We start from the raw sequence: 14,684 nt of genomic DNA, 5'->3' as shown, positions 1-14,684 counted from the left end.
ATGAGCGACAGCGGCGTCATCGAACCATCAGCTAGTCCATGTAGCTCACCGGTGGTACTTGCGAAGAAGAAGGATGGGAAAATGAGGTTTTGCGTGGATTACCGCAAGTTGAACGACGTCACGAAAAAGGATAGCTACCCATTGCCGAGAATTGACGACACTCTGGACTCGCTATCTGGTGGCTACTGGAAAGTGGAGGTGAAGGAGGAAGACAAAGAGAAAACAGCTTTCAGCATCGGAGATGGTCTTTGGCAATTTACAGTGATGCCTTTTGTAATGCACCAGCTGCTTTTGAGAGACTCGTGGACCAGATACTGAAAGGACTACATTGGAAAACATGCTTGTACCTGGACGACATCATCGTATTGGGCAAGAACTTTGATGAACTGATGATGAGTTTTCCAGAGAATAGCTGGCGCTGGTCTGAAACTAAGACCCAACAAGTAAGGAAGGTTAAGTTCGGGTGTAACCGAATAATACATACTCAGTTGAGATCTATGGTGAGAACATAAGGGAAAATAACCATGTAGGAAAATGAACCGAGGGAAACCCTGGAATGTGTTTGTATGACATGTGTATCAAATGAAAGGCATTGAAGAGTATTTTATGAGGGAGTGGGCCATAGTTCTACAGATGGACGCCATTATGGATATAGCCATAAAGGTGGATCAAGGTTGACTCTAGAACTTGTTTGTATGATATGGGTATCAAATTAAAGGTATTAATGAGGGTTTTAAAAGGGAGTGGTGGTAGTTGTATAGGTGGTCGCCTTTTCGAGATATCGCCATAAAGGTGGACCAGGGGTGACTCTAGAATGCGATTGTACGATGTGGGTATCAAATGAAAGGTGCTAATGAGTATTTTAAAAGGGAGTAATCCTTAGTTCCATAGGTGGAAGCCGTTTCGAGATATCGCCTTAAAGGTGGACCAGGGGTGACCCTGGGATTTCTTTGTACAATATGGGTATCAAAAGAAAGGTGTTAATGAGTATTTTAAAAGGGAGTGATCCTTAGTTCCATAGGTGGACGCCGTTTCGAGATACCGCCATAAAAGTGGACCAGGGGTGACCCTAGAATTTGTTTGTACGATATGGGTATCAAATTAAAGGTATTAATGAGGGTTTTAAAGGGGAGTGGTGGTAGTTGTATAGGTGGTCGCGTTTTCGAGATATCGCCATAAAGGTGGATCAGGGGTGACTCTAGAATGCGCTTGTACGATATGGGTATAAAACGAAAGGTGTTAATGAATATTTCAAAAGGGGGTAATCCTTAGTTCCATAGGTGGACGCCGTTTCGAGATATCGCCATAAAGGTGGACCAGGGGTGACCCTAGGATTTGTTTGTACAATATGGGTATCAAAAGAAAGGTGTTAATGAGTATTTTAAAAGGGAGTGATCCTTAGTTCCATAGGTGGACGACGTTTCGAGATATCGCCATAAAGGTGGACCAGGGGTGACTCTAGAATGCGTTTGTACGATATGGGTATCCAATGAAAGGTGTTAATGAGTATTTTATAAGGGAGTAATCCTTAGTTCCATAGGTGCACGCCTTTTCGAGATATCGTCATAAAGGTGGACCAGGGGTGACTCTAGAATATGTTTGTACGATATGGATATCAAATGAAAGGTGTTAGTGAGTATTCTAAAAGGGCGTGGGGCTTAGTTCTATAGGTGGACGCCTTTTCGAGATACCGCCATAAAGGTGGACCAGGGGTGACTCTAGAATGTGTTTGTACGATATGGGTATCAAATTAAAGGTATTAATGAGAGTTTGAAAAGGGAGTGGTGGTAGTTGTATATGGGAAGGCGTTTTCCAGATATCGACCAAAATGTGGACCAGGGTGACCCAGAACATCATCTGTTGGATACCGCTAATTTATTTATATATGTAATACCTGCCAAGATTTCAAGGGTTTTTTATTTCGCCCTGCAGAACTTTTTCATTTTCTTCTACTTAATGTGGTAGGTGTTACAACCATTTTACAAAGTTTTTCTAAAGTTATATTTCGCGTCAATAAACCAATCCAATTACCTTACCATGTTTCATCCCTTTTTTCGTATTTGGTATAGAATTATGGCATTTTTTTCATTTTTCGTAATTTTCGATATCGAAAAAGTGGGCGTGGTCATAGACGGATTTCGTTCATTTTTTATACCAAGATAAAGTGAGTTCAGATAAGTACGTGAACTAAGTTCAGTAAAGATATGTCGATTTTTGCTCAAGTTATCGTGTTAACGGCCATACAGAAAACTGACGACTGTGTATAAAAACTGGGCGTGACATCAACCGATTTCGCCCATTTTCACAGAAAGCAGTTAACGTCATAAAAGGATAGGTTAATTTTTGTTCGACTTATGGCGTTAAAAGTATCCGAGACAAATTAAATGAAAAAGGGCGGAGCCACGCCCATTTTGAAATTTTCTTTTATTTTTGTATTTTTTTGCACCATATCATTATTGGAGTTGAATGTTGACATAATTTACTTATATGCTGTAAAGATATTAAATTTTTTGTTAAAATTTTACTTAAAAAAATTTTTTTTTAAAGTGGGCGTGGTTCTTCTCCGATTTTACTAATTTTTATTAAGCATGTATATAGTAATAGGAGTAACGTTCCTGCCAAATTTCATCATGATATCTTCAACGACTGATAAATTACAGCTTCCAAAAGTTTTAAATTACTTTCTTTTAAAAGTGGGCGGTGCCACGCCCATTGTCCAAAATTTTACTGATTTTCTTTTCTGGGTCATAAGTTCAACTCACCTACCAAGTTTCATCGTTTTGTCTGTCTTTGGTAATGAATTATCGCACTTTTTCGGTTTTTCGAAATTTTCGATATCGAAAAAGTGGGCGTGGTTATGGTCCGATATCGTTCATTTTAAATAGCAATCTGAGATGAGTGCTCAGGAACCTACATACCAAATTTCATCAAGATACCTCAAAATTTACTCAAGTTATCGTGTTAACGGACGGACGGACGGATGGACGGACATGGCTCAATGAAATTTTTTTTCGATCCTGATGATTTTGATATATGGAAGTCTACATCTATCTCGATTCCTTTATACCTATACAACCAACCGTTATCCAATCAAACTTAATATACTCTGTGAGCTCTGCTCAACTGAGTATAAAAAGTGTGCGCTGTTTAAAAAGGAAGTAAATTATTTGGGTCACAAGGTAACGACAGAGGGCATCTGCACTGCGAACGAAAAGATAGAGGCTGTAAAGGACTGGCCAAGACCACAAAACCTGCATGAATTGAGAAGTTTCCTTGAGCTGTGCACATATTATCGCCGATTTGTACCAAACTTTTCCAGCGTAGCCCATAGTCTCCATTTGCTTACAAGAAAAAATAAAGCTTTTGAATGGAAGAAGGTGCAAGAAGTGGCTTTCCAAACATTGAATTAGCGTTTGTGCACTGCCCCAATGTTGGCATATCCGATTCTAGGAGCAACATTTATTCTAGATACAGATGCGAGTGGATATGCTATAGGAGACGTTTTGTCACAATTAGTCGATGGACAGGAGAGGGTAGTTGCATATTACAGCCGATTAATTGGAAAATCAGAAAGAACTATTGCGTTACACGGAGAAAGCTGTTGGCATTGGTAGAGTTCATTAAAAATATTCACAAGTACCTCTACGGACAGCGATTCCGCGTCAGGGTAGATCATCGCTTCTGCAGTTCCGTAATCCGGAAGGACAATTGGCACGGTGGATCGAGCGGCTACAAAGCTGTGACTTTTCCATTGAGCATCGGATAGGTAGAACCCATAGAAATACCGATGCAATGTCAGGAAGACCATGTAGTTTCGAATGCGAGCACTGCTCAAAGGCCGAGGCTAAAGAAGACATTATAGATGTCCGGCTAATGACTATAACGTGTACGGATGAATGGGACAAGGAACAACTAAGGAAGTGTCAGCTAAAAGATACAGATGTGTCACATGTTATGCAAGGGCTCGAGCGAAACGAAAGACCAAACAAGGAGATGTCAGCAGAGAGTCCCATTGCGAAGTCATATTGGGCACACTGGAACAGTTTAGAATTGATATCCGTTTGCTTGCATCGAGTATGGGAGAGTGAGGATGGTCAATGCAAGAAGAAACTGATAGTTGTTCCCAGAAAGAGGATTTCTGACGTGCTCAGCGAGCTGCATAATGGTCCAAGCGGAGGGCATCTTGGAATCACGAAGACGCTCGAGAAGATTAAACAGAGATTCTATTGGGTTAGTTGCCGTCAATCGGTCACTGAGTGGATTGCGAACTGTGAGGTTTGCAGCAGAGCGAAAGGGCCAGGTGAAGCAATATAACTCAAGTGCGCCATTTGAAAGGATCGCTATGGATGTCGCAGGTCCATTTCCTACTAGCAACTGCAGAAACAAATATGTACTGGTGGTTATGGATTATTGCAGCAAATGGCCAGAGGTATACCCAATCCCAAATCAAGAAGCGGAAACAGTAGCAGAAGTGTTTATAAACAATTGGGTTGCATGGTGGGTATGGTGTACCAATGGAGTTACATTCTGTCCAAGGCAGGAATTTTGGCACAGCTGTGTTCCATGAAATGTGTAAGAAGTTGCGCAGTCGAAAAACACGGACAACTGCATTGCATTCAATAGAACCTTGGAGGAGCATTTAAGGAAAGAAGTAGACAAGTACCATAAGGAGTGGGATACACACATATCATTATTCTTGATGGCTTACCGATCGGCAGTGCATGAGACAACGGGCCAAACTCCCACAAAGGTAATTTTTGGCAATGGCCTTCGACTGCCAACTGATTTGAAGTTTGGGATAGATGCCGATGCGGAGAGAAATTTTAAGAAATGCACTGGTGTCTTGGAAGAAGAGCTGAGAGAGATACACAATCTTGTAAGGCAACGCGCAAAAATTATGAGTGACAAGATGAAAGCCAGATACGATAAAGCAATTAATTCGGAAGGTTTTCAGGAAGGAGGTTTGGTGCTGTTATACAACCCAGAACGGAAAAAGGTTTGTCCCCGAAATTGCAGTGTAATTGGGAAGGCCCATATAAAGTTGTAAAACGGATCAACGATGTAGTGTACCGCATACGAGCCATTGGCAAACCACTTAGGTGGAGGGCAGTGTGACAAATATTAGCAACACTAAGGGATAATATCATCTCTAAGCTGATATTGAACAGTGCCTTGTATGCACATAACCAAATTAATCATTATGTCTACACATATGTCCATACAAGCAGCGGAGAGGAACGCACAAACACATGCATATATCTGAGATACTTCCAAAAGTAGGCAATAATTTGTGCAAGTATCACTCACATATACACGCGCATATGAGAAGCTATACACGTGCATCTGTAGTTATAATTTTATCACTGATAACTAAGTAAATTCTGGAAACGCCTAGAAGTATGGAACGGGGAAATCGAAGAGTATAAAAGAGCGCAATCTGAGCAATCAGCAATGAGTTTGATTTAAGCACGCTATCTGTCGAGAAGTAGTAGTATTGTGAAGTACTTGAATAAAGACCATTTTGCATTATTGAATATTGGAGTTATTTATTCAACAGTTTAGTGATTCGAACGTTAGTAAAAGGTTGCAAATAAGAGGAATTTCAGTAAATTCGTTACAGTATATTGATCAATAGTAATTAGTAACGAAGTATTACTCACGAATGGGATAGCGGAAAATGTATATTCACGAATTGTGAAGATGTATCGATCCCAGCGCCCCTAGCAGAGTTTTTGCATGGATTTCTTCTTTTTCATTTTGTAATATATACTCCCAATATTTTCCAAGTTGGATTTTTAAGATTTTTTTTTTATCTGAAATATATATATAAATGCGCTAAATTGGCTCACAAATAAATAAAACCTTAGTTCAGGTTAGGTTGAACTGCCCGGTCCGTGAGGACCTCATGTAGACTGAATGAGTCAATAGTGTTACACGAAGCTGAACATACATATATAGCGTTGTTGTCCTTTATTTGAACTATGTTCCAAGTTTAAAGTTTCCAGCTCAGCAGTACTCTCCATCTTCATACTAAAATTGCGACGCACAAGAGACTGGCTTAAGTACATTTTCACTATCTCCAGTTAAGTCAGATTTTACCTGGAGGATAGAAATTAATAAAAAAACTTCAATAGATATTTTCGTTTTCACCAACGCAGGATGACCAAACCTCCCCTTTTATTGATAATTATGAATATTTTGTAAAACAAATCAGAAAAATCTATTGTGAATACACGAAAGTAGTCAAACAGCTGAGTTTTGTTGACACTTTTTCCTTGCACTTAACGGAAACACAAAGCTTCAGTTAGCATGTAGAAAACGAAAAATTCGATAACATATAGATAAGTGACTAACTGTAGATGGTGTAAATGGACCTATTCAATTTCACTATGCAAATATTTTGTTCACATGTTATTGACTTTCCTGCAGGGTAGCTAATGACTAACTATATACGCACTACATGTCGTATGAGTAACATTTTTAAAATGAACTGAGTTAATAAAATTAAAAAAGAAAATCTGAACGACACGAGTTAACGTAAAAGTGTTTACTTATCAAAAATTTCCAATGTAAATGAAAAAGACACGTCGATTTTCAGTTGATATTGCGTATTAAATTTATATACATAAATAATTTCGTTTTCTTTTCTCGAAAACAATAAAAATATAAAACAATTGCAATTACAAGTACTTAGTTAATAGGATTTTCAGAGCTTCCTTTTTTTTCAAATACAGAAATATCCAATACGACGAGTTCAAACATACATATGTATGTATGTGGTTGAAAGTCATCTTATTTGAACTTTTCTCCAAGATATAGAGCTCCACAAAAAAAGCATCGATCACTCAGAGACCTGAGATGCATCTTAGTGGTTGTGGCTATGGCATTGTAGTTGTAGTCCTGCAAAAAGAAAACGGAGCGGTTTTCATTCAGACACCTAATATTGAAAATGCAACGTGTACTAAGGGCTTAGTACTTAAAGTAATTTAGTTGATTACTTACGGAAGGCGTTAGTATAATTTATATATTTTTTTCTTTTAAACATTTATAAGAAGTTAGGAGGTGCTTTTCGAATGAAACTTGCCTAGATAATAGAACATATAGAAACGTTTAGGCATAAAGCGCTTGGTAATCAAAACTAGTAATCGTAAAACACATTTTGTGCCCTTTTTAAGGAACCTTCGTGCTTTGAGCTTCGAATTTTGTGCCTTGAACTATGAGGTTTGGGCTTTGCCTTCTACCTTTTACCTTAGAGCTCTAAACCATGCGCCTTAGGCACTGACCTTTGAGTTTTGAGCTTTCAGTTTTGAATTTCCAACTTGAGTTTTATGCTTTGAAATTTGAGCATTTAAGCCTTAAGTCTTAATTTAAAGCTCTGACGCACACATGGTACGACGAGCTCTGCTGAACTGCTTCAAAAAAAAAAAAGGACTCTTCCAATGTGATACTCAACGTTCTCGTGACGCTTTAAGGGTATATAAACGCTTGGTTAGAAAGAAGAAAGTAAAAGCCGAAAACCACGAAGACGAGAAGCTTAGAGGTGTAGCAACTACTTATGTAAATATGATAAAAACATTTGTAAAGCAGATGAAGGTGTCTCGGTTCTACCACCCGATTTAGACGAAGTAATAAATGCATGCTTAACACATATATATAGGTAATTTATATGCATTAAGCTGTTCAAGTGTTAATAAAAAGCATATTAGTTCTACTGTGCATAATCCATAAAGTAGTAAAATCCGTAAACCGCGCCAATTCTTGTGAAACCAGTTATATTAAGCAGCATATACGCTTCCACCAAGCACAAGCATCATGACTTATAAACGACTCGAACATCTTTTATATATCTATATATATTATTATTTCTTGTTTTTTGATTATTTTCTATAGTGCGAATTCTTCTTCTTTTTAGAAGAATTTCTCTTGAGCTAGAAATTTGGAACTTGAAACTTGGGTCATAGTGACAATGCACTATAGTGTAGAAAAAACGTCGATAACTCCTGAGAAATTGGGAAACTTGACATCGATTGGTAAGTATCTTGTCGGTGAGCTAAAGACCACAAACTTGAACCATAGTGACTGAAACAAAGGATTTGCAAGATAAGGAAAATTAAAGTTAAATATAAATATAAAAAGATGATAAAGTAAAATTGGAAGAGGAAAGAGCGGGAGAATTAAGATGAATGCGGATGGGGATGTTGATTCAAGAGGTTGTGTAGCGCAAACATTTCAAGCCATCGCAATTTGCAGCTTCTCCAACCCAACTGTCAATCTCACCTATCCTAGGTTGATCTTGTTTATTTAGCAGGCGAGGCTATGGCGACCCCCAGTTCCTTAAATAAGGAGGGAAGTGTGTAACCTAGCAGGGTACAACATGGTAATATTAAATAGCTCTCGAAATAGTCGAGACGGTATGGTGCTATGTACCGGAATGCACCTGACTATTATCCCAAACCTTCCTGGAGTCCCTTAAGATAAAGCAAAAGATGACGGTGATTATGGCTGCCACTGACCGCCACAAAAGGAAAGGGACTAACATAAAAAAATGAATAGGGAATAAGGATATCCAAAATTTAAGAAGTGAACACAAATCAAATCAGAACATCAAAAGCGGAGAGTTTGTAGGACAAAGAAATGATAAAATGGAAGAAACTTGTAAAATAAAAGAGTTGATGTTGTCACCCGACCTTAATTAAACAATGTCATCGTTAATTTTAATTTTTTATATCCGCTACCTTACTACATTCTTAACTTTTTACTTAGGTTCTTATTTACGCCGTGATGAAATTTTCAACAAACAAGTTTTGAGTGAGGAGGGCACCTTATTTGCATTATTATCATTTCGCGGAGCAATTTGAAATTTCTCCCGAAATCATTGAGGAACTTTTTCTGGAACAAAATCTAACTAAATTTTAACTTTGGAGCTATTATTGGACTGCTCCGAGATCATTTCGGGATTGTTCTCGGGACTTTTTTTGAATAATTTCGGGTTTGTCTATGAGATAATTATTTTATATAAATTAAGTTTGGGATTGTGTCAGGACTGTTTCAGAATCATTTTTCGATCAGTTTGAGATCATTTAGGGTATGTTTTTAGAATCACATGGCACAATTTTGTCACCTTTTTCAGGCATTCTTTGAAATAATCTGTTTTCCGAATAGTTTTGTGATCAATTTGGGAATATTTAGGTATCGTGCTGGCACTTAATTCGCGATCATGGCGGGACTTATGCGGGTTCATAGCGGCGCTATTTCGGTATTACGTCTGGCTGTTAGGAATTGCCCACGGGAACATTTTGGGATTATTTCAGGATAGTTTTAGGATTGCTTTCAATCTAGTTCATGTTTGTTTCAATATTGTTTTTAAGAGCAATCAGAAGTAATTCAACTTTTAATCGTCTACCCAGAACTCCACAAAAAACTTCAAGAGGTTTTGGTACTCACGCCTTTTTTTTAAACTTGCTAAATTGATCTGAAGTCATATTGAAATTGTTCAGTCTGTTAAACGAGATTTTTTTATTAAGAGACTTCGACAATTCATAATCCAGTCACAAATCAAGACTATACCTAATCACGACAAGACTTAATTGTCGGTCCCATGGAAGACTAGCGCCTTTTAAATTTGGAAAACTAACAAGGCTTATGTTCGCTTGGAAAACTAGCACAGTTCGTCATGGATTGAAGTACCGGAATAAGCAACTTGCAATACTTTACAAAAAAAAATGTTTAAGCGTGTCGGCCCGAGGCAGTAGTTTTGGCAAACACTCCAAGTGTAATTCTGCCATGAAAATGTATCTGCCTTGAAGATGCCATTCGGAGCCGTCATATAATATGTAGGTCCCGTACCGCCGATTTGTAGGAAAAACTAAAAAGTTGCGGGACTCAAACTGCAAGACAAGATCAGCCTAAAACACGTCGGAGTTTTAAAGCGACTTTTTTTTTGTTTTGTTTAATCTTCAAACGGTGAGTATTCAAATTCGGAGGGAACATTCTCAAAATTTTTAGGATACGCTCTAATGTACAGACATACTAGAGCGGGTTGATTTGTAGACTATCGAAAGCATGGAAGAATTGCGCATGCGGAAAATGCTCTAAGAACCATTCTGAGAAAATTCGCCTAGGAGACGATAGGTCCATATCTGACTTCGACCCCGGAATTTTTACGGGGAAATTTACTTGTTTGGTTTTATAACTATTTTTTAAGTCGTTAACACTTAGGACATCATAAATGTATTAAAAAAATTGCAAGTTATGCTCAACTTAGAAATCGAAGGTCCACAAACGATTTTAGAACCAGGGCGTCGCGAGCTAAGTTGCTAAGTTCATATAATATTTTCTGCAAACACCAGTTTTTTGCACAAAAATTGACCCACACTAATCTATGTATATATTTATTCAAACTAACTCACCTGCGAACACTGCTCCTCCTTAACATTAAGCATCTGCTTACAGCAAGCAATCACCTCCTTTAAAGTACCAACTTGTTTTTGTACAACACCCAATTCGGTGCGTAATGACAAATTCTCAGCATTAGCCATTTGGAGTGCAAGTTGAGCATTAGCTAACTCTATATTGGCATGACGTCCACGACTTTGAGGATCTTCATCATCGGAATCGGGTTCGCCATACAGCGCACCGCCAATAGCACCTTCCTCGTATGCAGCTGCCACTGCCGCTGTTAAGGGTTTATCATTTGTTGTTGCTTCTACCTCAATCTCGTCGCTACTAGATAATTCGACGGCATTGTTGCGTCGCAAACGTCGCGTTAACTCCTGCTCATCAGCCAATTGTCGACGTAAAGTAGCGATCTCATCACGTAAATCTTGCACAGCCGTTTGACGAGCCAAACGCTTAATGCGCAATTCTTCTTTGAATTCTTCGAGTGATTGCTCGCGTCCAATGGCTGCAATGCCTCCAATGTCTGCTACTTTGTTGGGCGCGGGTGAATCATGTGAGCTGTGAGTGGAACGATTGTAGTTGGTGTGAATGTTTTGTGGTAGATCAATAGTTGATGAGTCTTTGTTGTGCAGTTCGTTCGTTGTTATAGCTGATGCGTGATTGGTATGAACATCTTCTTCAATCATCTCAGTATCAGCTGTGCAATCTCTTGTGTTTGTTGTGGCATTGGTGTCGTCATGTTTTAATCGTATGGTGAAATCTACTGATACCGTATTGTTGTTGTTGTTTACATTTTCACTTTCACTTGATTGCAATACCTCAATATTTGGCACGAGGTCTAAAATCAAATCACCATTTTCCACTTCCCACCACCAGGCGTCATCTTCGGCAGGCGCAGCAGCTGAGGATTGATTATTCAATGGTCTAGTGATGGCTGTGCTACTGGTTTGCTGTGATTGTTCGTTATTCTCGCTTTGTTCTTCCATTTCGTGCTTGCGAGATTTTTTTTTTTTAATTTACCTTTTTTTTTAGAATTTTTTTATTTGTTAATTTTTTTCCTTTTTCTCGCTGCAATTACTTGTGGGTGAGATGCCTTTGCAATTTTTTATTTGTAATCAATTAAATATATTGGTATGTATGTATTATATTTATAAATAACGGCAACTGTTTTCAATGCGGCCGGCGATCAACACAATATGTACCGTTTATTTGGACGTTCGATTTGCTACTGCAAAATGAATGTCGCAGCTGATCAACGACATGGGAAAAAGCCAAGAATTTTCGTTTTTCAAGACAAAGGATCCGACATTTATTTGAGTACACTACGCCACGTCGCTCCCAGTGTGATTGGCCCCGTTAGCGGTTTATTGCCAAACAATAATTAATTTTTTTTTTTTATTTTTGCCTTGTATAGATAATTGCGAACTTTGCCGTATGCGTCGTAGGATTTTCCGTGTCGGAAAAAATTGCGACTTTTATACATACTTATAATAAAACTTATGTATGTATTTTTCTATACAAAACAAAAATCAACTGAGTATACGCTATATAGGCATAAAAAGCATTTTGTAAACTTCAAATTAGTAACAAAATTTTTCTTTTAGGTATATTGGGTATATGCACATTAGGGTGGACCAAAAAAAATCGATGTTTGTTTTTATTGAACGGGACACATCAAAACTTTTTGATAGCTTTCTTTAGAACGGCGTAGGCAGATGAGACGTTGCAGTTATCATAAGTGGAAAGTGCGTTCCGACAGTTATCCGGGCGGTTCGGGATATACATACCTAGGCATCTAATGACGGGTTGAGCGCCAGTGCGGGGAAGACAGATATGATCGTGGTTACTAGGAGGTAAATAAGTTCCCGAATCGGCCTAGGCTAGAAGGAGTGGCCCTGCAGAGGAAACTTTGTACAAAATATCTAGGAATCATTCTAGACAATAAGTTGTTGTGAAAGCTCAACGTGAAGGAGAGAGTGAAGAAAGCCTCGACGGCACCTTATGCATGTAAAATAATGCTGGGGTGAACGTGGGGTCTGTTGCCCTCTCATTGGATATTTACAGCGATTTTAAAGCCTTCCCTATACTTTGGAGTATTTTTTTGGTGGACGGCCGCCTAAAAAAGTAATTTCCTCAAAAAATTATAGGGAGCTTACTTACTTACTTAATTGGCGCTTAACCGTTTAAACGGTTATGGCCGTCCAACAAGGCGCGCCAGTCGCTCCTTCTCTCTCACAACCGACGCCGATTGGTCACACCAAGGGAGTTTAAATCGTTTTCCACCTGGTCCTTCCAATGGAGTGGGGGCCGCCCTCTACCTCTGCTTCCATAGGCGGGTTCCGATAGAAACACATCCTTGGCCGGAGCGTAATTTTTCATTCGCATAACATGGCCTAGCCAGCGCAGCCGCTGTGTTTTATTTCGCTGGACTATGTTGATGTCTGCATATAGCTCGTACAGTTCATCGTTAAATTTTCTTCGGTACTCGCCATCGCCAACGCGTAGTGATCCATAAATCTTTCGAAGAACTTTTCTCTCGAACACTTCCAGAGCCGTTTCATCTGATGTTGTCATGGTCCGTGCTTCTGCATCATATAGCAAGACAGAACGATAAGTGACTTGTAGAGTATGATTTTCGTTTGCCGAGAGAGGACTTTACTTTTCAATTGCCTACCTAGGCCAAAGTAGTATTTATTGGCAAGAGTGATTCTTCGCTTCAGAGCTGATGTTGTTGCTAGTGTTGATGGTAGTGTCGAACGGCTCGGAGAGGTCCTTCCCAACACTGAGCTGAATGTGTTGCTCAACGTCATTTTGCACAGCCGTATAAGTTTTGCGGGGAAACCAAATTCTCACATAGCGGCATATAGGCAGCTCCTTTTCATGCTGTCGGAGGCGGCTTTAAAATCGACGAAGAGGTAAAGTGGGCCGATTCTTTTTTCGCGGGTTTTTTCCAAGATTTGGCGCATTGTGAAAATCTGGTCGATGGTAGATTTACCAGGTCTGAAGCCGCACTGATAAGGTCCAATCAGCCGATTCACGGTGGATTTCAATCTTTCGCACAATACACTTGACAGGACCTTATATGCGATATTTAGAATGCTGATTCCGCGATAGTTGGTGCAGTTTGCAGTATCCCCCTTCTTGTGGACTGGGCAAAGAACACTCAGATTCCAATCGTCGGGCATGTACTCGTCAGCCCATATTTTGCGAAGATGCTGATGCATGTGCCTTACCAACCCCTCTCCGCCGTATTTGAATAGCTTCGCAGGCAATCCATTAGCGCCCGCGGCCTTGTTGCTTTTCAATCTGGTTATTGCTATTCTGACTTCGTCTGAGTCCTGAAAACAACCCCAGCGGCTGCACTGTATGCCATTCTGCACATTTCACCATAAACCTGGTGCCGAAGAACGTAGCGTGCAACGAGACACGAGACAGAATGCCGCGGGGTAGCTTAAGCGCAGACCATATAGCTATAGTAGTATAGCGTCATCAAATATTTAACGGATAGACTACCTGGCTCCCTATATGCGCTTCTATGGGTCTCTTAGAGCCAAAACACAGGAGGAAGGTTGCCGCATGGGCGCTCAAATGGCAAACGACGCTGCGCTGATCTGAAATAAATAAATCTTACAAGCTGCCACATCACTGTAGTGTTTACTGGCCGTAACTAAAGCAGAAGAAACAATGGAGGAAAATTGCTTAGACTGCAGCCGCGTCAGTTTTTACATTAACAACCAAGCAGCAATTAAGCCAATAATCTCTCATTGTACCGTAGACATCCCAATCAGATTGGGTGAGATTAAGAGAAGGTCGAGGGTTACATATGATCGACCAAGCAGAAAAGGGCATGGAGCCAAGTGCATGGCTGCGGAGTGTCGAAGATCATATGCATGTCGATCAACCTTAGATTGGCAAAGTTACTCTTATCATTGAAAAGAGGGGACTGTGGGCTCATGATGGATATTTTGACTGGACACTGCCTTCTGGCATCACATGCTTTTAAATTAGGCCTTGTCAGTGATAGTGTAGGAAGTGCGGGCTAAAGAAGAAAAGGATCGGGCACGTTTTGTGCTCGTGCCCTGCATTATCCGTACTAAGACCCAGCTATTAGGAGTAGCAGAGCTATCAGATCTAAAAATAGCAAATAGTTTCTAGTATTTGCAAACAGGACGGAGATATTTTATAACATTTGTCCTGGTTTCTGATAGAGTTTTTCAGTTTGGCTATTTAGCAGACTTCTAGTAGCACTATGGACTCATTCAGTCTATGTGAAGTCCTCACGAACC

The 14,684-nt window shown here is 39.6% G+C and overlaps 1 protein-coding gene across 8 annotated transcripts in view; it reads right to left on the bottom strand.

Annotated features, from left to right (window-relative positions):
* Positions 1-14,684, bottom strand: part of LOC137240567 (uncharacterized) — a 66,031-nt gene that overhangs the window by 39,315 nt on the left and 12,032 nt on the right. For 4 of the 8 annotated variants that reach the window (XM_067767013.1, XM_067767016.1, XM_067767015.1 and 1 more), the window contains exon 2: positions 10,410-11,491. In XM_067767013.1, coding sequence (XP_067623114.1) covers positions 10,410-11,384 — 975 coding nt within the window. In that variant the 5' untranslated portion in view covers positions 11,385-11,491. Of the gene's footprint in view, positions 1-10,409; positions 11,647-14,684 lie in introns of all 8 variants that reach the window. The other 4 variants (XM_067767012.1, XM_067767010.1, XM_067767009.1 and 1 more) reach the window with 2 other exon arrangements.

The sequence above is a fragment of the Eurosta solidaginis genome, chromosome 2, assembly GCF_040869045.1.
Source record: "Eurosta solidaginis isolate ZX-2024a chromosome 2, ASM4086904v1, whole genome shotgun sequence".
NCBI lineage: Eukaryota > Metazoa > Arthropoda > Insecta > Diptera > Tephritidae > Eurosta > Eurosta solidaginis.
The sequence above is the reverse complement of the archived record's forward strand: the minus strand, read 5'-3'. Positions and strand labels throughout refer to the sequence as shown.